The 25,611-nt window shown below is 63.1% G+C and overlaps 2 protein-coding genes across 7 annotated transcripts in view; one reads left to right on the top strand and one right to left on the bottom strand.

Annotated features, from left to right (window-relative positions):
* Positions 1-504: 504 nt before the first annotated feature.
* Positions 505-17,944, top strand: TMC6 (transmembrane channel like 6). The gene is given in 22 exon segments (XM_047833667.1): positions 505-843; positions 2,636-2,774; positions 2,952-3,091; positions 3,258-3,353; positions 3,599-3,757; positions 4,994-5,099; positions 5,266-5,362; positions 5,557-5,817; positions 6,040-6,230; positions 9,492-9,636; positions 10,443-10,598; positions 10,907-10,927; positions 10,929-11,059; positions 11,185-11,266; positions 11,483-11,580; positions 12,388-12,483; positions 12,744-12,819; positions 13,616-13,749; positions 13,860-14,036; positions 14,162-14,240; positions 15,954-16,021; positions 16,696-17,944. Coding segments are annotated over 21 exon segments (2,424 nt in total). The 5' UTR covers positions 505-843; positions 2,636-2,718; the 3' UTR covers positions 16,751-17,944.
* Positions 17,945-21,112: 3,168 nt separating this feature from the next.
* The window catches only part of TNRC6C (trinucleotide repeat containing adaptor 6C), a 99,092-nt gene continuing 94,593 nt past the window's right edge, over positions 21,113-25,611 (bottom strand). For 5 of the 6 annotated variants that reach the window (XM_047833661.1, XM_047833659.1, XM_047833656.1 and 2 more), the window contains one exon: positions 21,113-24,111. In XM_047833661.1, coding sequence (XP_047689617.1) covers positions 23,751-24,111 — 361 coding nt within the window. In that variant the 3' untranslated portion in view covers positions 21,113-23,750. The remainder of the gene's footprint in view (positions 24,112-25,611) is intronic. The other variant, XR_007147004.1, reaches the window with a different exon arrangement.

The raw sequence follows: 25,611 nt of genomic DNA, 5'->3' as shown, positions 1-25,611 counted from the left end.
TGGGGTGGACTAGACTCGCGCCCTGGCAGATGGCATGGGGGGAGGGGGGACTGATGAACCCCTGAGCCTCAGTTTCCTCATCTGTGAAGAAGGGACATGGGTGCCCACCTCCCTGGCTTATGGGGAAGAGCGACGGGGACAGTCACAGTGGCCTGGCCATCTTCCCTGGGTCTCACCCCCTCCTCCCCACCTAGCACACAGGAAGTGACCCAGAACTGTGGGCTGACAAACGAGGCAGAAACCACGCCCAGACCAGAGGGGGGTGACAACCCGGGTTCCCCACACGCCAGCTTCGGAAAGTCGTTTGTCAGCAGGAGGACGCGCTGGAGGGCAGGGTTACCCAATCTGGTGTCGAAAGGCGCTGCCTCGGTGGGGCTTTGCAGCATCGTGCTGGTTGGATAACTGCCCGGGGGCGGGGGGGGGGGGGGGAAGGGGCGGCTGGGAATTACAGCCCCGATTGTTTGAAACTCGGGGAAACTGAGTCCCACTGCCGGTGTGGACCTAGGCTGAGGTCGGAGTAGACCTGGGCGCTCGGCCGCCCGCACCCTGCTCAGGCCCGGCGGGGGGGCGGGGGCGGGGTTGGAAGGTGGCCCGGCGAGGGCACGGTCGCCGCAGGGCGCGGGGCGCGCCGGCGGGCGGGCCGGGTCACGTGACGCCGGAGGCCCGCCACCACGTGGGCCGGGCTGGGCGGCGCAGCTCCCTCGGGCCCCGCGGGTCCTGCGACGGCCCCGGGTCGTCCCCCCGGGCCCGCGGTCACTCCCTCCCCCTGACCCCGCGGTGCCCGCCCTCCCCCCCGGAGGCGGAGTCCCGACTGCAGCTCCCGGCGGCGCTTTCAGGGGACAGGTGAGCGGCGCGCGCGCAGGGCCCCTCCTCCCCCACCCCGCGCGTCCCAGGTGAGCGGCGGGGACCCGGGGGCTGGTCCGGGGCTTGGGGGCGGCGCCCGGGTCCTCCCCGCCCGGCTGCTTCCCCCCGCCGCGGACCCGCTCCCAGTCCCTTGGGGCCCCCGGGGTCCCCGGGGAAGGGGGTTCCACGCCGGTTGCTTCCCCACCCCCAAGCCCCACCCCCGCGGGCCGCACCGGGGAGAGGGCAGTGTTGGTGCCCGCGACTGGGACGCGGAGGGGCGGGGAGGGCGCCGGGTCGCGCAGGCAGGTATCACTGGCCCCAGGCGGCGGGGGAGGGGGGGCGGGGGGGTGGGAGACTGGCGGGGCGGGGGGGGGGGGGGTCGAGGGGTTCCCGGAGTTGCTGCTGTCCCTGGGCTCCAGGCTGGGCTGCTGCTGCTGCTCCCAGGGGACTCGCTGCCCGGCTGGGGTGGGGCTCCTGGAAACCGGCCCCACCCCTGCCCCTCCTCACCTGGCTCAGGGCTCAGGAATGGGGTGCCCCGGAAACTCTGCCGGACCTGCCCGGGCCTGGGGCGGGGTGCCCGGGCGCTGGGTGTCCGCTGGCAGAAGTCCTAGGCAGTGACGGGGAGCCCAGGTGAGCCTCTACCCCAGGCAGGCCTCGGGTTCCAGGCCTCTGAGCACCTCCCACTCGCTCCCCAACCCCCTGCCCCCAACTCCCCCTCCTCCCGGGGAGAAGGGGTGTGTGGGCGAGGCCTGTGGGTCTGAGCCTGCAAGGGGTCTGTCTGTGGAGGAGGGAATTCTAGCTCTAGGGACAGGATTGGGGGGCACACGGTCGGCCCCACCTCCAGCTCTGCTGGTTCCCAGCTGAGCTCCTGCTGGAGGGAGGGGAAGGGGCTTGGCCTGTGTGTGTATGTGTGTGTGTGTGGGGGGGGGGGGGGCTGGGCTGAGAAACGGAAGTCCTTGAGGCCCCTAAGTGAGGACACTGTCTGGGCACCCTGGCCTCACCCAAGGAAGACCCCTTGAGTTGAGCCAACTTTTCTGAGCGCCGCGTTCCCTGGGGGTGAGTGTAGGGAGGACCGGGCACCGAGCAGACGCAGGGCACAGAGTGAAGAGCCCACACAAGGTCACGCTGGTTCCAGTTGGCCCCAGCCGACCGCAGAGCCCTCTGCCTGGACACAGGCTGGACAAAGGCAGCCTGTTTAACGCCCAGCCCCCCTTCTCCCAGGCAGCTGCCCTGCGGCCCCTGGGGTGATGAATGTAGGGGAGTAGGTCTGGTGACCTTGCAGCGCCCCGGCCCCCGGCCCAGTGGGGAGAGCAATGTTGGTGGGGGGTGGGGGCTAGCTGTGGGAGGGGTTTCCTGGGAGAGGAAGTGCTCTGGGGTTATGGGCAGGCCCAGGAAGGAGGGCTCCGAGTCGCCCTGACCCTTTTCACCAAGAGAGTGGGGGTGTGTCCGGGGCAGAGCCCTTGGGAAGGCCAGCCGTGTGCACAGACACCCACCCTTCCCTTTCCAGGGACTGGCGCCATAGAGGAAACCGGCGGGGACTGCCCAGACCCCCCTCCCTTCCTTCCTCTCTCCCTCAGGCGGTGGAACGGGATCCCCCTCGCCCCCTTCTGGCATGAGTTTTATTCGGGGTCACTAGCCTGACCGCTGCGTATCGGGCTGTGGATGGGGGGCGGGCAGGGGCTCGGGCGGCCCAGGCTGTGAGTGCCACCTCCCGCGGTCCCCAGGGAGCGGGTGGTTCGGCCGGGCACCGGGCATGGAAGGCTGACCTTGGTGCAATATTCTGTCTCATCAGATGGGCAGCGGGAGGCTTCGGGGGCTGCACCCAGGCTCTGAGCTGCCCTAGGGCTGCAGACTGGCTGGGCGTGGGCCCTAGACATGGCCCAGCCGCTGCCCTTTGTCCTCAATGTCCCTGAGCTCCCGGAGGACCATGAGTAAGTGGTCTGGGCCTGGCGGGGGTGGGGGCTGGGCGGCGGGCTGGAGGGCAGGGACGTCCCCAAACTCCCTGCCAGGGAGAGGCCATCTGGACCAGGGCCCGGGGAAGGGGCGGCCGCTGGGGCGGGACCGGGGCAGCTGAGTCCTGGACGTCCGCCCGCTTCTTGCCCCCGCAGCCGGGAGCCCAGCCCGTTCGACGAGAGTGAAGTCCATGACTCCTTCCACCAGCTCATCCAGGAGCAGAGCCAGTGCGTGGCTGAGGAGGGACTGGAGTTACGGCAGAGGGGGCTGGGGGCCGCAGCCCCGGGGACCTCGGGTGAGCCGTCCTGGCCCAGGCGCCCGGCTGCTGCCGTGGGCCGGGCGCTGGGCCTTCCCGGCCTCTCAGGACACCCCTCCCGGCTGCGTGCGGGCCCGAGGTGGGGACCGGGTGGCGGAGGCCGCTGGCCAGCCGGGGCCTCCGGACGAGTCTTTTTTGTGTACAGGCAGTGGCCGCCAGGCCCTCGTGGGGCCCGAGGATGCTGCTGCCCACAGCACGGCCACGCTCCGCATCCTGGCCAGCATGCCTAGTCGCACCATCGGTGAGTGGGACCCTGGGCGGCCGGGGCTGCGGGTGGCGCTGTGAGTACCCGCCCCGCCCCCTCCCGGCCACCGCCCGGAGCCCCCGTGCGGCCTCGCTGGGTCGCAGAAACGACCGACCGCACGGATTAAAAGAGGCTAAAAGATAGGCTCCTGGGAAGCCAGCCGGTGGTGCCTGGGTCCCGGGAGAGGCGAGGGGCGGGGAGGCACAGCGGCGCGGCCCCCTGACCTGCCACCCCCCCTGCAGGCCGCAGCCGCGGGGCCATCATCTCCCAGTACTACAACCGCACGGTGCGGCTTCGGCGCAGGGTCAGCCGGCCCCAGCTCGGGGGCGTGGGGCGCTCGGCCCGGCCCAGCCTCCGCCTCTATGACCTGGAGCTGGACCCCGCGGCCCTCGAGGAGGAGGGTGAGTGAGTGGGCCCCGCGCCTCGGTGGGTCGGAGCCCAGGCCGGCTCCCCTCCTGCCGCGGGGCTGCCCGAAGGCTGCCAGGCCTCGTGAGGCCTTGCCACGGTGGGGGGTGGGGGGGGGCAGGGGCGGCCGAGAAGCGGGGCCTTCGGGCCGAGAAGGGTTTGGCCCGGGGCGGGTAGCGGTCGGAAACGCCTGGCCCACACACTCCCACGCTGAGCACCCGTTGCATATGCCGGTCTCGGCTTTGGGGTGCGATGAACCTGGGGCTGGGTCAAGTGTGGGAAAGTCCCTGACCGGGTCTGGCTCACCGGCAGCGAAACAGATCGAACCAACTCAATGGAAAAGCAGATGATTAAAGCACAGATAAGGGCGACGGAGGAAAGGCACGCTGCGGGAGGGGGATTCAGGGAGGCTTCCTGGAAGAAGTGACACTAGAGCAGAGGGGCATGTGCAAAGGCCCTGGGGTGGGAGGCCGGTGTGGAGGGGCTAGAGGGCAAGGGACGGTGGTTGCAGCAGGGCCAGTGTCACGGGTTGGCCTTCAGCCTGGTATCCTCTGGTGTTCAGGTGCCCAGAGCTCAGGCACTGTGTTGGGGCCCCTCCTGTCTCCTCCCCAGTTTGCTCGAGGCCCTGCGGCAGGGGACGGACAGTGCGCAGGGAGGCGCGGGCTCCAGGGTCAGGGTGAACTTTCCAGCTTCGCTTTGCAAACCGGGCCGGGTGTCCGTCAGCTTTCCGAGTGTCACCTCTTGTCTGGGAACTTGGGGTTGGAGGGCTGCCCCCTCCCAGGGTGGTGGTGGAGATGAGAGAGGGAGGGGCGGGTCTCCAGGCGGCGCCCTCCCCCGTCACCCCACGAGAGCTGGTGTCGTGGGCAGTGGTCGGGGCTGGGGTCGGACCTCATCGCTGCTGACCGGGGTGGGGACGGGGGGGCGGGGGCTCAGGTGCGACGGGGGTCAGAGCAAGGTGCTTGTGGGGGCTCAGGACGAGAGTCAGGGTCGAGGAGGAGGGGCCCGTTGGCCGAGGTGGGGGAGAGTGAAGACGGCTGGTGCGGGAACACAGGCGGGCATGGCAGGGCTGGCTTGGGCAGCAGGAGCAGAGGCCTCCTGGGCCTGGGCGGGCAGAGGTGTGTGTTGGGGTGGGGCCGCGGGGGCGGACAGGCTTGTCCGGGGTCACGGCCACAGGTGCGGGAGGGAGGGGTACGGCGGGAACCGACCCGGGTCCGTCCTCCGTCCTCCTGCAGAGAAGCGGTCCCTGCTGGTGAAGGAGCTCCAGAGCCTGACGGTGGCCCAGCGGGGCCACATGCTGAAGGGAATGCCCTTGGGCCTGGCCGAGAAACGCAGCCTGCGGTCAGTGCCCGTCGGGCCCGGGCGGCCCCCGCACCCGCTTCCCTGGCCGGGCTGGGTGGTCGGTGAGAAGCCCTCCCCCCCCCCCCCCCCCCCCCCCAGCTTGCAGCAGGCGGGGAGGGAGCTGGGTCCATCCCTGGTCCAACCGTGATGTTGCCTCCGCGCCCAGAGAGGAGAGCCGGACCCTGACGGGGAAGCACAGGGAGCAGCGGGGCCGGCGTGGGCTCCTCGCCTGCTGCGGTTGGCTCCGAGACACCTGCGTCCTGGTAGGAGCCTCCGGTCTGGGATGGGCCCAGGGCCGCCAGGTGGGGGGCGGGGGGCTTTCGTCCCCTGCTGTCCTCTTGGTGGGGTCTCCCCTGCCCGCCCCCCCCCATGCCTGCAGGCCTGCTCCCCGCCCCCCCCCGCCCAACCCGGGAGCTGGGGGCTGACCCTGCTGCCCTTCTCGCCTTGGTGCCCACAGGCCCTGCACGGCCTGGGGCTCTGGCTGCTGGCGGGTCTGCACGGCCTGAAGCCCTGGCGCTACGCCCTGAAGCAGATCGGAGGCCAGTTCGGCTCCAGCGTGCTCTCCTACTTCCTCTTCCTCAAGACCCTGCTGGCCTTCAACGCCCTCCTGCTGCTGCCCGTGCTGGCCTTTGTCGTGGGCGTGCAGGCCGCCTTCCCGCCACCAGCCTCCCCGGGCCCCGTCCCCGCCTTCACGGGCCTGGAGCTGCTCACGGGCGGGGTGAGGGCTCGGTCGGGGCGTCCGTGGCTTGGGGGGGGGGGCCCGACTCGGCTGTGGCCCTTGGCCCACCTCCCCGCTCTCCCCCCACCCCGGCCCCGGCCCTTCCCCTGCTCTGCCTTTCTCCTCGCCCTGCCCCCACGGGGGCCCTCCTCTGCCTCGCGAAGCCCGGGGCCCGGTCGGGCGTGGGAACGTCGCTGACGCGGCGGGGCCTCCTGCCCGCAGGGCCGTCTCACCCACACCGTCATGTACTACGGCTACTATGGCAACAGCACGCTGAACCCGCCGTGCGGGCCCGCCCCGGACGGCGGTCAGTGTGGCCGCGAGACCGACGGCCTGCCCTACAACATGCCCCTGGCCTACCTCTTCACTGTGGGCGGAGCCTTCTTTATCACCTGCATCACCCTGGTGTACAGGTAAGGGCCCCCACCCCGTGACCTGCTCTGAGCACAACTCGTCGGCCGCCCCCGTTCATTCGGGGATCCTTCCTTCCACCCGTCCGTCTGTCCATGCATCCATCCATCCTTCTTTCCTTCCCTCCCTCCCCCCTCCCCTCCCTCCTCCCTCTTCCTCCCTCCCTCCTTCCTCCCTCCCTCCCTCCTCCCTCCTCCTTCCTCCCTCCCTCCCTCCCTCCTTCCTTCTCCATCCCTCCCTCCCTCCCTCCCTCCCTCCCTCCTCCTCCCTCTTTCCTTCCTTCCTTCCTCCCTCCTTCCTTCCTTCCTCCCTCCTTCCTTCCTCCTTCCTTCCTCCTCTCCTTCCTTCCTCCCTCCCTCCCTCCTTCCTTCCTTCCTTCCTCCCTCCCTCCCTCCCTCCCTCCTTCCTCCCTCCTTCCTTCCTTCCTCCCTCCCTCCTTCCTCCTCCCTCCTTCCTTCCTCCTCCCTCCCTCCCTCCCTCCCTCCTTCCTTCCTCCCTCCCTCCCTCCTTCCTTCCTCCTTCCCTCCCTCCCTCCCTCCCTCCCTCCCTCTTTCCTTCCTTCCTTCCTCCCTCCTTCCTTCCTCCCTCCCTCCCTCCCTCCCTCCTTCCTCCCTCCTTCCTCCCTCCCTCCTTCCTCCCTCCCTCCTTCCTTCCTCCCTCCCTCCCTCCCTCCCTCCTTCCTTCCTCCCTCCCTCCCTCCCTCCTTCCTTCCTCCATCCCTCCCTCCCTCCCTCCCTCCCTCTTTCCTTCCTTCCTTCCTCCCTTCCTTCCTTCCTCCCACCTCCAACCTCCTCCCTCCAACCCTCCTCCCACCCACCCTCCCTCCTTCCTCCACCCTCCCTCCCACCCACCCCCTCCCACCCAACCTTCCAACCCACCCCACCAACCAACCAACCTCCCTCCCTCCACCACCAACCACCTCCCTCCAACCCTCCTCATCCATCCAACAACACCCACCTTCCAACCTCCCTCCCTCCAACCAACCTCCTTCCAACCACCCACCTCCAACCTCCCTCCAACCAACCACCACCCACCCACCACCAACCAACCACCACCCACCCACCCTCCCTCCCACCCACCCACCCACTTCCAACCTTCCTTCCTCCCTCCTCCTTCCTCCTCCCTCCTCCACCCTCCTCCAACCTCCCACCCACCTCCTTCCTTCCTTCCACCCTCCCACCCTCCCCCCTCCTCCCCCTCCTTCCTTCCTTCCTCCCTCCCTCCCTCCCTCCCTCTTCCAACCTCCTCCCTCCTTCCTTCCTCCCTCCTTCCTTCCTCCTTCCTTCCTCCCTCCTTCCTTCCTCCCTCCCTCCCTCCTTCCTTCCACCACCCACCCACCACCCACCTCCTCCTCCTCCTTCCTCCTTCCTCCCTCCCTCCCTCCTCCACCTCCACCCCTCCCTCCCACCATCCACCCTCCCTCCCTCCCACCCTCTTCCTTCCTTCCTTCCTCCCTCCTTCCTTCCTCCTCCCTCCTTCCTTCCTCCATCCTTCCTCCCTCCTTCCTTCCTCCCACCCTCCCTCCTTCCTTCCTTCCTTCCTCCCTCCCTCCCACCCTCCCTCCTCCCTCCTTCCTCCCTCCTCCTTCCTTCCCTCCCTCCTCCTTCCTCCTCCCTCCCTCCCTCCTCCTCCTCCCTCCTTCCTTCCTTCCTCCTCCCTCCCTCCCTCCTCCCTCCCTCTTTCCTTCCTTCCTTCCTCCCTCCTTCCTTCCTCCCTCCTTCCTTCCTCCTTCCTTCCTCCTCCTTCCTTCCTCCCTCCCTCCCTCCTTCCTTCCTTCCTCCTCCCTCCCTCCTTCCTTCCTCCCTCCCTCCCTCCTTCCTTCCTTCCTCCCTCCTTCCTTCCTCCCTCCCTCCCTCCCTCCTTCCTCCCTCCCTCCCTTCCCTCCTCCCTCCTTCCTCCCTCCCTCCCTCCTTCCTTCCTTCCTCCCTCCTTCCTCCCTCTCTCCTTCCTTCCCTCCTTCCTCCCTCACTCCCTCCCTCCCTCCCTTCCCTCCTCCCTCCTTCCTCCCTCCCTCCTTCCTTCCTCCCTCCCTCCTTCCTTCCTTCTTCCCTCCCTCCCTCTTCCTCCCTCCCTCCCTCCCTCCTCCTTCCTCCCTCCCTCCCTCCCTCCTTCCTCCCTCCCTCCTTCCTCCCTCCCTCCTTCCTCCCTCTCTCCTTCCTTCCCTCCTTCCTCCCTCCCTCCCTCCCTCCTCCTTCCTCCCTCCCTCCCTCCTTCCTTCCTCCCTCCCTCCTTCCTCCCTCCCTCCTTCCTTCCCTCCTCCTCCCTCCCTCCCTCCTTCCTTCCCTCCTCCTCCCTCCCTCCCTCCTTCCTTCCTCCCTCCTCCCTCCCTCCCTCCCCCCTCCCTCCCTCCTCCCTCCCTCCTTCCTTCCTTCCTCGCTCCCTCCTTCCTTCCTCCCTCCCTCCCTCCCTCCTTCCTTCCTCCCTCCCTCCCTCCCTCCCTTCCCTCCTTCCTTCCTCCCTCCCTCCCTCCCTCCCTCCCTCCTCCTTCCTCCCTCCCTCCCTCCTCCCTCCTTCCTTCCTCCCTCCCTCCCTTCCCTCCTTCCTTCCTTCCTTCCTTCCTCCCTCCCTCCCTCCCTCCTCCCTCCCTCTCTCCCTCCTTCCCCCCTCCCTCCCTCCCTCCCTCCCTTCCCTCCTTCCTTCCTTCTACCCACCCACTCAACACTTTGTCTACCCCACAAACACTGGCTGTGCTCAGCTCGGGGCAGGAAGGTGAATGAGCACAGGGTCTGCCCTTGAGGAACTTGCTGTCTAGGGGAGCAGACAGACCAGTGAGGAGGCTGGGAAAATCCAGAGTCTTCGAGGCCTTTGCCGACTGTTATGGAGCGTGGGAGAACGAGTCAGGCTGGCTTCCGAGGGGCGGGTCAGACAGGGAGGTTAAACGCGAGCAGGCAGGGGAGAAGCAGAGGAAAGTGTTTTGGTTCTCGGCACAGGCAGTGCAAAGGCCCTGGGGTCAGCCGGCATATTCTGCAGCCGGCCACATCAGTGGGTCCTGGAGCCGCAGCCCTCGTCTAGCTGCGTATGGCTGGCGGGTACCGTATGAGACAGGCCTGATGACAGGCTTGATCGAGGGTGGCCAGCGGTCTGCAGCGGGATGCCCGGAGCGCAGGGCTGGAGGAGAGGGGGGTGGGTGGCGGGAGGCTGACGTAGCGCTGGGAGGGCTCCTCTGAGTGGGTGGTGGGTTTCGGCTGCAGGGAGTGTCCTGACTGCCTTCTCCCGCCCTCTGTGCCCCTCGTCACCTCTCTGCCTGGCTCTGCTCCTCCCAGCATGTCACACTCTTTTGGGGAGAGCTACCGGGTGGGCAGCACCTCGGGGGTTCATGCCATCACCGTGTTCTGCTCCTGGGACCACAAGGTGACTCAGAGACGGGCCTCCCGCCTCCAGCACGACAACATCCGAACCCATCTGAAGGTGAGCTGCTCGGGGGCCCTGGGGCTGCTGCCCCGACCCTGCGTCCCTGTGTCCCCGCAATGCCAGTCCTGGCCTGTGTCTCCTGCGTGTGGCGGGCAGGGGGCGGGTCTTGGCCCTGCTCACAGTGGGTTCTGGACACGGGGTGGCCCCGGGAATCATCCTGGATTTTCCTCCCGTGCACGCCTCTCTCTCGGGGCTGTCTGCTGGCAGGGGCTAGTGTCCCCGGTCCTCGAATGTGCAGGAGCCCACGTAGCTGGGACGCGCCGCTCACAGCGGGTTTTGGTGGGCAGGCGTGCTCAGGGTGGGTCGTTGCTGTCGGCCTGTCCTCGAGGCTGCTCTTGGGGCCCTGGGCCAGGAGTCCCCGTGTTCTCTGGTCCCCCAGCGGGAAAAGGCCCCGGGGCTCCCGCCTGCACGCAGCCCTGCCCCGCCCCCGTGGCCCGGGGCAAGCAGGGACTGTTCTCTTCCTGCGCTGTCAGTGAGCAAACTGAGAGCCGAGGTTTGGTCCCTTGTCCGAGGCCGGTAGCCCAGCTGGGCCTTGTGGGTTCTCCGCCTTCCCGGGGTTCGTGTCCGGGGATCCCCCAGCTTTGACCCGGCTGATGGGCCCTCGCCCCTCAGGGAGCTCCCGTGGGTGGCCGGGCGGCCTTCACACCCCAGGGCTCCCGGTCAGCCGGGGGCCACCCCCCCCCCCACGGCAGGTGGCAGGGGGGGGCTCAGGTCCCTCTTTGTCCCCGCGAGTGTCGCCCACGCGTCTGCCTGTCTCCGCGCGTCTGTCACGGGGTTCGTGACGGGCTGGCTGCCGCCCGCAGGAGCTGCTGGCCGAGGGGCAGCTGCGGCAGGGTCCCCGGAGCGTGTGCGGGCGGCTGAGGCAGGTGGCGGTGCTGGGCCTCGTGTGGCTGCTGTGCCTGGCGATCACGCTGGGCTGCACCGTGGCCGTCTACGCCTTCTCCGAGCTCATGATCCAGGTGCGGGCAGGGAGCGGGCGGCCCCGGGAGCTCTGGGCAGGGGGTCAGACCCCTGCTTCATTAGGGATGGGTTCCCGGTGACCGGGCCCCTGCGCCTTCTCCCCCGCCTTCTGATCTTTTAGTTTCTTCTTTTCTTTCTTTTTTTTTTTCCGGCACCTGTGTCCCCACCCCCTTCCCGTGTGGGTTGAACTTGAGGACTGGGTGGGCGTATTCTGGGGGAGGGAGGCAGGGAGGTGCTGCGGGGCGGTTGGGCCCCTCCCTCCGCCGGCGCACCTGCCCAGACGGCCGCCCCTCCTCCCCTCCCACAGAGCCCCGTGTCTGCTGAGCAGGGGGGGGGCGCTGCTGGCCCTGCCGGTGGTGGTCTGCCTCCTCAACCTGGGGGCCCCCTACCTGTACCGCGGCCTGGCGGCCCTGGAGCGACACGACTCCCCAGTGCTGCAGGTGTACGTGGCCGTCTGCAGGTGTGTGTGCAGGCGGGGCGGGCGGAGCTTCCTGGGGCGCGACCCCTGTCCCCCCCCCCCCCCCCCCCCCCCCCCCCCCGGGCACCCCTGTCTCAGCACCGCCCCCTCCTCCCCGTCCTGTCTAGGAACCTCATCCTCAAGATGGTCATCCTGGGAATTCTTTGCTACCACTGGCTGGGCCGCAGGGTGGGCACCCTGAGGGACCAGGTGAGGGGGGACCTGGGTGGCGCTGGGGAGGCGTGAAGCCGCGGGCCCGTCGCGGGGGGGGGGGGGCGGCCTTGCCGCGAGGGCTGGGGGGCACCCGCCGTGTGGCGCCTCTGGCCTGGTCTGCGGCCGATGGGAGGGCCCCCAGCTGGGCTGCTGGGGCGGGCGGGGTGGCGGGGGCACCAGGGGCACAGGGGGCTGAGGCCCGGTCTGTTTCAGTGCTGGGAGAACTTTGTGGGCCAGGAGCTGTACCGGCTAATGGTGCTGGATTTCATCTTTATACTGCTGGACACGCTTTTCGGGGAGCTGGTGTGGAGGTGAGGCCCCGGCCCCCGCACCTGCCTCCTGGGCACCTGCCCCCCCCACCCCTCCGCCGCTGGCAGGGCAGGCAGGGATCCCCTGGAAACCGGGCCTCGCCTCCCGGATCGGGGCCGTCCATCCGCACCCACGACGCCTCTTCTGTACATCATCAAACCGAGAAAAGCACAAGACAGGATGTACCCCCCACCCCCGTTTTCTTTTTAGATCGGGGGAGGGGGAAGAGTTTTCAAAATGATGTATGATCTCAGTCTTGTGCAAAGGGGGAAAAAGGGAAGGAAGGAAGGAGAGGGACGTTTTCAGGGCGCTGCGGGTGCTGACGCTGGAAGTGTTTTTATTTTCTTCTGTTTGTGTTTTTTTTTCCGGGAACATATGCATTTGATAGTAATTAAAAAAAGGGATGTTTGACAGTGAAGCGTGTGAAGCCTGGACGTTGAACAGAGACTGAGGGGTGGGGGGAGGGGGGATGGTGCGCCCGGCGGGCTGGGTCAGTGGAACGTGCGACTCATCATCTTGGGGTCGTGGGTTCAAGCCCCACGTTGGGTGTGGAGTTTCCTTAAAAAAAAAAACAAAAACAAAAAAACAGAAAGAAGACTGGGAGGAAGTCAGCTGCAGCCTGGAGCCCCTCAGGTTGGGGGCCTCGGCCCGCCCGCCGAGTGCCCTGACATCAGCTGGGCGCCTGAGGGGGGCGGGCAGGGCGGGCGGCTCGGCCCGAGGGGAGGGTCACCGGCCGGGGTGCCTGCCTGCGGGGACCGCTCCCTGGGCCCGGGTCTCCTAAGTGATCCTCAGGGGCTCCTCTGCCCCAGGCTCATCTCCGAGAGGAAGCTTAAGAGGAAGGAGAAGCCGGAGTTTGACATTGCCGGGAATGTTCTGGAGCTGATTTACGGGCAGACCCTGACCTGGTGAGCATCTTCCGCCGGCCTGCCACTGCCCGGCCAAGGCGGAGCCCCCTTCCCCGCTCGGGACCATAGCAGGGCCCCGCCGTGGGACTCTGGGCCGACGCGGGGCCCCGACCCCTCCCCTGCCAGCTTCCTGAGCCCGGCCCGGCCTTGGGGTGCGGCCGGGAGGTCTGACCCCGGGCCGGGCCTCCGGAGCCCTGGGGTGCGGCACAGGGGTCGTGACCCCAGCCTCTGGACTGCAGCCCCCGCCCCTGCCTCCCCAGGCTGGGGGTCCTCTTTGCTCCCCTCCTCCCTGCCGTCCAGATCATCAAGCTGGTGTTCCTCTTCTACGTCAAGAAGGTAAAGGTGCCCGCTGGGCCCCCAGGAGGGTGGCAGGGCCTTGGGAGAGTGTGCAGCCAGGGCGGGTCACTGGGCTGCTGGACCCGGAGCCCCGGCTTTGGAACCCTCCCCTCGGCCCGAGTGGTCTGGGGCCGGCATCCCCGGGCTCCCTCCGGGGTCAGTCCCATGGTCCCCGGGGAACAGCCGACTACCCCCCTCCCCCCCCTCCCCCCCCACCACCTTACAGCCTTTCATAGGCTGGGTGGCATCCTGTCGGGTCCCTGGGTGTTGCTGGGCGCTCGAGCCTGCCGGGCCTCAGGGCCTGGCGCTGGGAGCTGCTCTGAGCGGAGGCCTCGACCTGGGCCGAGGGAAGCGGGTTGGGAACCAGGTTCTCTCTGGCCTTCCGTTTCCTCCTCTGGGTGATGGGGACAGTGCCCTGCTGGAGGCGACGTTCATAAAGCACCGGGCACGGTGCCCGCCCCAGCAGAGACCTTCAGTCAGCCGGGTGGTTGTTTCTATGGACTCTACCGCACACGAGGGACGGTGGACGAGGCCCCGCCCCCCCCCCAACCCCCGCCTGTGCCTCGGTCTCCCCCCTGTAAAGCAGGAGACTGGCCTGGCCGGCTCTCCCCACCCCGCAGGCTCACACGCGGAGGGTCTGCTTCCCAGGGGGGGGGGGGGGGGGAGGAGCCCGTCCCGTCCTGGGGTCTGGGCTCAGGGCCCCTCCCCCGCGGGAGGCCCCCTGCCGGGCCTGGGGGAGGGGGGGCCGAGGCGGCAGGGCAGTGGCAGAGCGCAGCCTTTGTCCCTTTGCCCCCAGACGAGCCTGATGGCCAACTGCCAGGCGCCCCGCAGGCCCTGGCTGGCCTCCCACATGAGCACCGTCTTCATCTCGCTGCTCTGCCTCCCGTCCTTCCTGGGAGCCGCCGTCTTCCTCTGCTACGCCGTGTGGCAGTGAGTGGGCGCTTGCCGCCTGGGGGCGGGGGCGCGGGGTCGGAACCCAGGCCCTGGGTTCCGGAGGCGCTGCGGTGTGGGGTGACGCGCCGGCCGCCGTCCTCCCCCAGGGTGAAGCCCTCCAGCACCTGCGGCCCCTTCCGGACCCTGGACACCATGTACGAGGCGGGCAAGGTGTGGGTGCGGCGCCTGGAGAAGGCGGGCCCTAGGGTCTCCTGGCTGCCCTGGGTCCACCGGTACCTGGTGGAAAACACCTTCCCCGTCTACCTGGTGTCGGCCCTGCTGCTGTGAGTGCGGGTGGGCGGGGTTTCCGGGGGAAGGACCGGCCCGGGCGGGGGGGGGGGAGGCCCCATCCTGTCCGTCCCCCCTCCCCCCCCACCCCGACCCCAACCGACTCCCCCATTTCCTGCAGGGCTGTGATCTACCTCAACATCCAGGTGGTGAAGGGCCAGCGGAAGGTCATCTGCCTCCTCCGGGAGCAGATCAGCAATGTGAGTGCCCCTCCCACCCCCTGCCCTGCGGGCCACCTGCTCGCTGAGCCCCACCCCCCACCCACCCAGGCTGCTGAAAGGGTCTATTTGCGAAACACGTGACACCACCGGGGACTGTGTGTGGTTTGCACTGAGCAGAGGTGAGGAGGGAGGTGAGGAGGGAGGCGGGCGGGTGGCAGAGACCCCCCGGGGACAGGGTGTGCGGCCCTGCGGGGCGGGGAGTCTCTGTGAGGATCTCTGAGACATGGAAAGAGCTGCTGGACTCCCTAGGGGACTCATGTCAGGTTGCGGACCTCGTTCGGTGCCTCCGTTTCAGAAACCAGGGGAGTGAGGTTGAAAGCGGGTCGGGATTTAAAACATTTTTACGAAGCACGTTGCAGTTTGTCGGGAAAGTTTGAGAGGCAGGGTGGGCCCGGAAGCCCGGGGCGCGGCTCCCTCCTGGGACCCCTCGGGATCCGCCGGTCCCCTGCCGCCCAAGCCCACGCGGAGAGGCCGCCCGGCCCTGCCCTGCGGACCGTCCCTCCTGCCCCGAGCGTGGCTCTTTCCCCGCTGGGTTACTGGACCTCCTGTCATGTTAAAAGCACGTGGCTGTGGCATCTGGGTCGCTTGGGTGGCATTTTCCCAGCTGGGGAAGGTGTCTTGCCCGGGTCCGGGCTGGGTGCTCAGGGGGGGACCGGCCGGCGACAGCGGGTCCCCGCACAGACGCCGCCCTCCCAGGGCTGTTTTCCTTCTGGGGTTTTTCACTCGTGCACCCAACGCTCGGGCCACTTTGGGGCCAGCTGTGGTGCACCCAACGCTCGGGCCACTTTGGGGCCAGCTGTGCCTGTGGCCCGGCATCCACGTGGGGCTGGGGGCCGCGCCTCGTCCAGCTGGGGGTGAGGGTGGGGGCCGCACAGCTCCACCTGCTAGTTCTCGGCCAGTGGGGCCAGCGGAAGGACGGGTCTCCAGGAGGGCCCTTGCTGCAGACTGCGTCTGCCCAAGGCCAGGCCCCGCCCCAGGTCTACGGCCTTGGGGGCTGCAGGTCTGAGCTCAGCTAGCTCCCCAAGTGGCTTTTCCTGGGGCCTGGGAAACTGGGTGGCTGACTGAGCGCACAGCCCTCCAGATCCACCAGTTGGGACGGAAAGGGCCCCAAGCCCAGGGCTGTGGGCGGGTTGCAGAAGTTGGAGAAAGCAAGCCAGGATGCTCCCCAGAGTCTCTGGAAGGAGCCGGTTTGGCTGACACCTTGATCCTAGGCCCAGTGAGACCCATTTTGGACTTCCGATCTCCAGAACCGAAGGATGAATTTGTGTTGTCTTCAGCTGCTAGGTTTGTGGTCATTGGTCAGAGCAACAGTAGAAAGGGACACAAGCCCTATGAGGCAGACATTCTTATCTCCCTTTTACAGATGGTGACTCTGAGGTCAGAGAGGAGGTAATTTGCCCAGTGCAGAGTTAGTAAGTGGCAGGACCAGTTTTAGATTGGGTCAGGCTGACTCTGTGGCCTTCACTGGGCCCCCGATTACATTTCCCTTTTCACCTTGGCCGCTAGGAAGCTTAGATCTCTATGTATGCCCATTGCCTGGCTCTTGGTTTTTCCATCCTTGTTTGGTGCCTCTTTCCCCCTTAAACCTTTTGTGCTTGTCCTGTCCAACAGTCCTTGTGAGCTCCCTAAGGACCGTTCTGAACAGACGGATGGACAACTGTTCCCTCACTCTTTGTGTTCTGGCCTTTCTAGGAGGGGGAAGACAAAATCTTCTTGATCAACAAGCTTCACTCTGTCTACGAGAAGAAGGAGAGGAGCAGGTGAGGGGCCATGGCGGGGTCAGGCACTTGGTGCAGAGCAGGGGTGAGGAGGGCAGGGGTGCTGGCCTCCCTGGCTGCTCTCCTTCCCACCTTCCCTGCTCAGGCGTGGTGAAGTCTGGTGGGCAAAGGAAGGCAGAGGAGAAGCGTGTGCAGGGGTGGGGTCGAGCTGGGCTCTGAGGCCCTTCCCCTCCTGTCCTCCCTGCCACGCCCTTTTCTTTCTAAGCTGGGGTGCCCGAGAGCTGGCCCCTCAGTTCCTGGGGGGTGCACGCTCCGGGCGGGGTGGTGCAGCTTGCTGTAGCCTCCCTTCTCCTTGCTCCTCTCTTACGTGTGGGCAAGCCCACCCGTCTTCCTGCTGCCCCGCCTGGGCCAGGTTGGGCAGGCTGAGGAGGGCAATCCAGGCCCCGGGGCTCATCCCTGGGCAGCAGGAACCTGTAGACTGAGCCATCTGACAGCCCCGCCCAGCCTACAGACACACTGGAGGTCTGTCCAGCCCCTTTCAGGCTCTCCAGAAGCTTCTTTACCCTTGGCTGGGGCGGGGGGGGGGGGGGGGTGTCTGAGTGCAGCCCCTGACAAGGGCTGCTGGGTGTCTGGCTGGACGACTCCTCAGCCTCCTGGGTGGGTGACCCGCTGCCCCCAGGACAGAGGGGCCCCTTGCTGACTCCCCCTTCTGGCAGGGGTGGTAGAACCCAGGAGGCCGAGAGGCTCGAGGAGGATCCGGACGCCCGCTAGGACAGCCTTGCATCCGCTCACAAGTACCGCCCGTGCCCGTCACCCTACGTTTCCACGGCCCCGCAGGCAGAGACGCCAACCTGAGACGGTGCACGCACTGGACAACCCCACTGGGCTACAGGGAGGGTGATAGGACTCTGCAGCCCATCGAGGCTGGAGCTGGAGGGTGGGCGAGTGGGGCTGGAGCCCCCCCCCCCCCCCCAGTGGACTAGATCCTGCTCGGGACTCTATTTATTCTGGTAAAAATATTTTGCAGAATGGGCCTCTCTTGGGAGTCTGTGCTCAGAGCCGAGCCAGCCGGGCGCCCAAGCACCACTGTGCTGTGTCCCCTCCCCTTGCCTGCGGATGACGTCCAGGCGGAGGGCGTGGGAACCTAGGGCCCCTTTATTTCCTCTTTCTGGCTGGAGGCTTCTCTTCCCTCCCTCCGCAGGGGTGCGGGGGTCTGGCGCTAAGCACAGGGCGCCCTCTGCTGGCAGAACCTCAGATGGCAGGTGGGCCAACCCACGGCTTGACAGGTGCCCCTGGCCAGCCTGTGCCAGGTGGCTGGCACCTGTGCGGGCAGCCAGGCAGGCAAGGAGCAAGTGTGGGGGGTGGCCAGGGTGACAGAGCTCTCAGCGGTGGTATCCCGCGGTTACAGGGCCGGGGGTGTGGAGAGCACAGTTAGGGAGGCTGGGGGATGGCGTCCCAGTTAGCAGCGGGCCACAGGGACAGGAGCCTGCCAGGCAGAGGGGCAGCCAGCATGCAGGCTGGGACGGCCTGGCGATCCTGTGGGGATGCCATGAACCCGAGAGTAAGGGAAGGTGGGGAGAGGCCATCACAGGCCCCCGTGTCCCAGGTCTGTGGCAGCCGGGGAGATGGCCCCACGACTTCTCATCCCACAGGGGAATCCAGAAGAGCACAACTCGGGCCTGGGCGAGGCAGTGGGGAGCGCCAATCAAACCCACGGCGGAGACACCACCACCAGCAGTGCCCCCAGCCGGGCCCACGCCCACCCGAACCGTCCCCTCTCCGAGGACGATCTCACGGGGGGTGGGGGCGCGTAGGACTGTTCGCAGATGTGCGGGGACAGGTCCATCCGCTGATGTGGCCCCGGAGGCTCACCTGGCACTCTCTGTAGGTGGGGGGCGGCGCCCTCGATGCCCCCGACAGCTCGATTCCTGGCTTGCCGTGGCCAGTCCCAACACGGGGCTTGGGGATCCCTGCAGATGGCTGGTGCTCATCCTGGGCACGAGCACGTCGGGGTGAAGTTGGACGGGCGTCCAGATGGAGGGAGGCTGGCCAAGGACCCTGCGACACGCCCTTCCCGACACCTGCCTCTAAACGGGCACAGACAGACCACTCCCAGTTTGAGCTGCCTCATGGCCCCTGTGAGGTCAGGCCAAACTGCTCTGACAAGTCAAAGGCCTGCCCAGGTTTCTGTGGAACTACCACGTGTGACGGCTGTGTGTGTCCCTCACTCGAGCACTGACTCGGGCGCTGCCGTTAGGGCGTTTCGCGGGTGTGTTTAGCACGTACAGCCAGCCGACTTTAGGGAGATTATCCCCAATAATGTGTGTGGGCCTTACCCAGTTGAAAGACCTTAAGAGCAAAACACAGGTTTTTCTGAAGAAATTCTGCCCCAGGACCACAGCGCTGACTCCTGCTGGCCCGGCTCCCACGTGAGCCCACTCTCCTCCTGGACACCCGCCTCCCGTCGTGCTGTTTCTGACAGCGTGCGGCCTCAAGATCCTCCGGTCAGGGGCGCCTGGGTGGCGCAGTCGGTTAAGCGTCCGACTTCAGCCAGGTCACGATCTCGCGGTCGTGAGTTCGAGCCCCGCGTCGGGCTCTGGGCTGATGGCTCAGAGCCTGGAGCCTGTTTCCGATTCTGTGTCTCCCTCTCTCTCTGCCCCTCCCCCGTTCATGCTCTGTCTCTCTCTGTCCCAAAAATAAATAAACGTTTGGGAAAAAAAAAAAAAAAAAGATCCTCCGGTCAGCGCATCTCACCACGTTCCTCCCTCGCCGGAGCCCCCGGGGGATCGGGCCTGCGCAAGGGCTGGGGCGTCGGACGGGCCCGGATCCTGACCCTTCTGAGCTGATAGCCTCGCGCCTGCTCTGTGACCTTGCCCAGCCAGGTTCCTCACCTCGTGGGGCTGCTGGAGCAAATGACAGGTCCTGTACGGTGCTTAGCGCCATGCTTGGCATGGGGATTTTGCTTAAAAAAAAAAAGTGATCTATAATTGCCAAAAGAGGTCAACTGAGCACTTAGAAATTGCTTTCAGGGGCGCCTGGGTGGCTCAGTCGGCTGAGTGTCTGCAGTTCAGGTCATGATCTCGCGGGTCGTGGGTTCAAGCCCCACATCGGGCTCTGTGCTGACAGCTCGGAGCCTGGAGCCTGCTTCACATTCTGTCTCTCTGCCCCTCCCCCGCTCACCCTCTGTCTCTGTCCCTCAAAAACAAAATAAACGCAAAAAAAAAAAAAGAAAAGAAAAAGAAAGAAATTGCTCTTCCTGGGGCCAGGAGGTTGATGGAGCTTTTGGGCTGATGACAAGATTCCTCCAGGCCACTGCTGCTCGGCTCTGGCTGCTCAATGGAGCCAAACGGGGAGACTAAAACTCGGGGGCCGGGGCCGCCCCCAGGGATTCTGCTTGCTTAGTTTGGGAGGTGTCCTGGCACTGGGGTTTAAAAAAAGTTTCCAGAGAATTCTAACGCAGCTTTGTGTAGCATCTGACACGGTCTCTTAAGCCCAAGGCAGAAGTGCCCAGGGAGGCGGTGTTGGGAAACGTGCTTCCGTTTCCCAAACCGGGGCGCCGGCCGGGCCTGCTACTTCTCCGGTTCCTGGTCAGACAGCGTCACGCAAGGGGAGCTCATCAACCGCGTTTGCACCGAGATGCGATGCGCAAAGCTGGCAAATTAATTATGACTCCGGTCGTGCTTCCTTGGGGGTTTCCCTCGATCCATCCCGAGCGTACGGCACCAGGGAAGAATCTTCTTGAAACGCCGCTCTGCGTTTCGTTCCGGTCAATGAACACGGGCTCAGCTGCTCGGCATCTCGGGTCTCCTCTCCCGTCATAGAATCCGTGCTCGCCCCCCCCCCCCCCCCCCCCCCCCCCCGCCATGCCTCCTCCTCGGGCCTCCTGGCTGCGGGAACAGCCCCTTCTCCGCACACTCTGTTACCACCCACCGGGCATCTGGTCTTTTGTCTGCCATTCTCCCGGGGTGTTGCCAGGACCTTGTAAAAAGCACAGCTCCGCACCTACCCTCTTCTCGATTCCAGACGCCGAGCCTCCTCTTGTACTGTGGGCACCGGGACCCCCGTTGCCCACTCCTGGTCCACGAGCAGTCACTCCCGACCTCCTGGGCTTACGTAGGGTCACCCACCCCGTCCCCAGCTTTCCGCAGCCCGTTAAAATCTGATCCGGCCTCCCGGGCCCGGGGCGGCCCCACCTCCAGCCTGGCGCGCCCCTTGGATGTTCTCGGGGCGCTGAGCCCGTCGCCCTGGGGAGCAGGCGCTGCCAGTTTGCTCTCTCGCAGAAACCCTGTGGACACTGCACCTGCTTGTTGGGAGCGCCGGGTGCGCTTTGCCCCGCTTCCGGCTTCCATCCCTTCTGGTCTTGCGCTCGCTCCTCCGGACCGTGAGCCCCTCGGCGCGGTCCTGCAGCAGCTTTCCAAAGAGGTGGGGCGGAGCCAGGAGTCCGCGGGCCTGCCTTCCCGCTGCGGAAGGGGAGTGGAGACAGACCCTCCTCCTGCCAGTCTCTGGGCAAGTGGTCACAGCGGCGGACGTGCCGGCTTGCCTCCCAGAGACCGTCTTCACCATCCTGATGATTAGAGGCGCCGATGCTTCCGGAACCGTTCTAAGGTCATGGTGTTCGGCGCGGACCCGAGAACATCACCGAAGCGTTCGCCTTTTGGCTGCCGCCGGAGGGACATAACGGCACCGAGAGCCACCGCGACCCGGCCGTGCCTGGACTCCCGCTCTGCTCGTGCACAGTGCTTCGTGAAACGTACCTTCCACGGCTTATTTTGGGTTGTTTTGCAAGGATAAACGAGGAAACGTCTAGGAAACACAGAAGACCTCCATCACGCGCTTCTGTTCAAATATTTCTGAGGCCCAAACCGGCTCGCCGGGGGCCGGGGGGCCGCAGGCCCTGGCCGCGTCTCGGGCTCTCGACCATCCGCTGTGGGGCTTCAGTGCGAACTGCAAAGGTACAGAGACAAATGAGAACATTATCCGCCACCCAGCCGGCATCCGGAGCTCCGTCTCCTTATTCGCGTCGGCTCGGAGGCCATCAGAGAGGGGCGCGCTCTCTCCCCCAGCACATACAAAGTGAAAATCGAGGATACCTGTCCTTGGGAAAACAAAAAAAAAACAAAAACCAAAACCACATTTATTTGAACAGCCAAGAAAAAAATTGCAATTTATTAAGATTCAACAAAGCGTTGTCCTTTTGAAAGCAACTCTCGGTGCGTGTTCTTTAACGATCACATTCTATGAGGAAAAAACATTAAAAGCCACAAACTTGTTTTTTAATCTCAGAGTTACAGACATCTTTAATTCAAAAGAAAAGGTCAAAAAAAATTAACAAAAAACAAAAACAAACAAACAAAGCGTCTTCACTTCCATCCCCAATTTTAAAAACTCCGTTTTTCTACAACCCGATGCTGGGCGGCAGCACGGCCCGCTGTCTGGACGCACACGCATGCACGCACGCACGCGCGCTCGCACATACATTTGCCGTACACGCGTAAGTACGCGTACGCCAAATACATAGGACGCAGGTAACGGCAATGAGATGCACTTACTCTGAGGAAGGTTTGTGTAGCTAAATACACGACTAAACTTCAGAAAACAAGTCTTGAACCCGGTTTGTGCATAGTTCATGATCCTCTATAAAACCAGCTTTTGTCGATCTGCAATTTTGCAGGACTTTTTTTTTTTTTAATTTTTTTGTTTTTTTTTTTTTAATTTTTTGTTCTTTTTTTGTTTTGCTTTGTTTTGATAAAACCATTAAAAAGCTAATTAAAAAAAATGTAATGCACAAGTTTCCTGATCAAGCAGGCAGGGAGCACAATGTTCATATATTTTTAAAACATACTTGAGGGTATGTTACTCCATTGTCTTTCTTTCTTGCAAAACAATCAAAACATTGATCATTTTTAAAACATAAAGCAATTTTTAATATATAAAGCACTCTTCAAACATCTATTTCTTTTGAGTCCGTTATTTGGTAAATATGTAACTGCTACACATTAGAGATTAGGTATTTTTCTTCTTTGTGGTTTTTTTTTTCCTTTTTTCTTTTTTTTTCTTTCTTTTTATTTTTTTTGTTTGTTTTTTAATAACATCTTCAGTGCTAGGAGTCGGGTTACAAAATACATGAAATGGTGTGGAGCTGCCCCTCGGGAACCCTGGCTTTCCTGAGAGCGCGTCCACATGTGCAAGACAGTGACCACAACGTCTCGTCACCTCGACGAAGGGGACACTCGACAGTCCACAACGATGGCCGGAGGGAAGCGACGACACTTGTTCAATCCCAGAGCTCTGAAGTAGCGAATCTGCATTCGGAAAATAGGTTTCTTTACCACGGAAGTCTCTTTTTTTTTCTTTTTTTCTTTTTTTTTTTTAAATTCCTTTTTAAAATTTTTTTTTTTTTTTTTTTTTTTTAAATTTTAAAGTCTGAAGGAGAAAAAAGGGTCTGTAAACAGGTGGGAGCCCTGAGCACGGGCCCCTCCGAAAGCGGTCACCACCCAGGTCCAAGTGCTTGGCCCCGCTCCTCGTGCGGGGCCGGTGGCTCTCACCAGTATCTATGGCCACGGTCCAGCACCAGCTGTTTTCTCTTTCGCTTTATATTCCAAATGGAAACATGGTGCAATACTCTGGTAATAATTCTCTTGCATTAGTCCACAATAAAAAGCTGCTAAAGGTAGGTATACATATTATTTATCCAGAGATATACACTGTAATTTTTAAACGCAGTAACAGAGTCCTTGAGTAAACATTTACACGTGAATTGTCACCGGCCCTGTCCTATGAATTCTCTTTAACGTATAGGATTAGCAAAAGGAAGAGCAGGGACACTCAGTGCAAAGTTAGAAGCTAATAATAGTAACAAACGTTGGACCAATGCGCCAAAAAAAAAAAAAAAAGCATATACTGAATAAAAGGGAAAACCCACAGTTAAATCCTCACACGCTTAACACACAAACACAGGGGTGCGCACACGCGCGCACGCACACACACGCGCACACACGCACATAGGCTGTGAACTCAGAAATGTTTCCTGGAGCCTGTCTCCGCGCACTGGTGTCAGCTTGGGAGTGCGGAACTGGACGCGGCGAGCGCACGCGTCTCCTTGTTGGCCTGCTGGATTCAAGTATTTGCATGTTCGATATGTCTTTTTTTTTTTTTTTTTAACTTTTAAAAAATATTTTTTGGGATTAAAAAAAATGACGGGAAAAAGTAACGAAACAAGGGTAATGTGCATAGGCGGGCCCGTGGGAGCGGAGGGCAGAGCGCAGGCGGCCGCGTGGAGCCCGCGCTCTGTGCCCAGGGAGGGACACCAGCCGCCCTGACTGCGGGCCGCCTCTGGTAATGTGCATAATCATCACAGGCTCGTTTCACATAGGCTTTCTCGTCTCCCTCCCTCCCGCCCCCCTTGATAAAATAACCCTTTCCAGCCCACGATCTGAAAAGTGCCCTTCATGATAGAACTAGTCTAAGCAGCTTTTATACTTAAAAAATCAAAATGACGACACACCATACGAACATAAGACGACACAAAATAAAAAGCTATGAGGAACATCCTGTCATTAGCGTGTGACACTGACCAAGCGCAGCCCGCACCGTCCTGTGGACAGTTCGCAAGGACCGCGGCGGACATGCGTCCCCGGTACTGGACGGAGGTACTCAAGGGCTGCCGGGCTGCTCCGGGCCAAGCGGGGTCCTCAGCGCCGCCCGGACTGGAAAGGGTCAGCCTTCTCATCCCAGCGCTGCTGATTGTGGTGCCCGTGGGGTCCTCTCGGTCCTAGATGGATTCCCCACTGAGAAGGTCGCCGGGCAGCAGGGTGTTCAGCGGGGTGGGGCTTCCGATCACCCTGCCGTCGTCACTGCTGGGAGGGCCCCAGAGGCTGCTTGAGTACTGGGGGACCCCGCCCCACAGCAGGTCGCTGCTCCCTTTGCCGGCCAGACACGGGGCGCTCCAGTGGCCGGTGTCGCTCCGCACCAGGCCGTGGGAGCCGCCCGAGGCGCCCAGCCGCGCCTGGCCGGCCCCGGTGCCCGACTGCCAGCCGGAGGTGGACGGCACCGCCTGGCCTTGGGCCAGGAAACGATTTACCTCTTCTTCGCCGGCAAACTCGGCCAGGATGGTAGTGTTTCCCAGAACACACCTGAAAGGGCAGGACGGCAACAAAATTAAGAGCTGGTCTTTGGGGAAGATACAAAACTTGACAGAGCTTCAGCCGGACGAAGAAACGGAACCGCAAAGACTCAAGTCCGTAAGATCAGAAAGGAAAGAGGAGACACGACGACTGATACCACAGAAACACACGGGATCGGGAGAGACTCCTAGGAACGATCCCATGCCGACAAACCGGGGACAGCCTAGGAGAGACGGACAAATCCCTAGCAGGACTGACTCGTGAGGAAACAGAAAGTCTCAACAGACCGATAATGAGCAAGGAGACTGAATCAGTGACCAGAGACCTCCCAGGACAGAAAAGCCCGGGACCACGACATGGCTTTCCTGGGGATTTCTACCTAGAATTCAACAGCGATCCTTCTCAAACGCCTTCAGAAAAACCGAGAGAAGGGGACGCTCCCACCCTCGTTTCATGAGGCCCGTGTCGTCTTGACACCAAAACCAGACCAGGATGCGAGAAACTACAGAACAGTATTCCTGATGAACACAGACGTAAACATTCTCAACACAATATTAGGAGACTGAATTCAACAGCACATTAAAAGGATCATACATCGTGATTAAGTAGGATTTATCCCGGAGATGCAACGACAGTTCGACACCCGCAGATCAACAAGTGTGATACGTCACGTTGACGGAGTCAAAGTTCAAAATCCGAACGTCTCAGCAGATGCAGAAATGGCATCTGACCAAACACAGTGACCTTTCACGACAAAGACCCTCCACGACAGGGGACAGAAGGGGCACGCCTCCGGGTAATAAAGGCCACCCACACAAGACAGACACACAGCCCATATACTCAGCGCTGAGAGGCCGGAAGCATCTTCTCTAAGATCAGGAACAAAACAAGGATGCCTGTTCTTGCCACTTCTTCTCAACATAGGACTGGAGTCTCAGCCAGAGTAATCGGGCAAGACCAAGAAGTAAAAGGCATCCAAACTGGAATGGAAGGGATAGAAGTGGCATTAATTGCAGATGACGTGATCTTACGTAGAGAAAACTCTAAAGGCTCAACCCAAAGCCTACTGATGAATTCAGTAAAGTTGCAGGATACACAACCAACACACAGAAAACAAGTGCATTCATACACACTAAAAGTGAAACACCTGGAAGGGAAATAAAAAACCCCATTTGCACCAGCATCAAAAGCAACAAAACACTTAGGAGTAAATTGACGCAAGCAAGCGAACACTTTTCGTGCAATGAAAACGAAAATAATTTTAAGTAAAGAAACCGAAGAAGGTACAAATGGAAGGACGTCCTGTGTTCGTTCACGCATCAGAAGAATCAACACTATTAAAAGTCCAGACGACTCGACGCCATCTATACCTTCAGTGTAGTCCCTATAAAAACCCCAGTGGCATTCTTCATGGAAATCTGTATGGAACCACGGAAGACTCCAAGTGGCCAAAGCGATTCTGAGAAAGAGTAACACAGCAGGAGGCATCACACTTGCTGATTCCAAACC

Source organism: Prionailurus viverrinus, chromosome E1 (assembly GCF_022837055.1).
Source record: "Prionailurus viverrinus isolate Anna chromosome E1, UM_Priviv_1.0, whole genome shotgun sequence".
Classification (NCBI taxonomy): Eukaryota; Metazoa; Chordata; class Mammalia; order Carnivora; family Felidae; genus Prionailurus; species Prionailurus viverrinus.
This window is presented reverse-complemented; position numbering and strand designations above follow the sequence as displayed.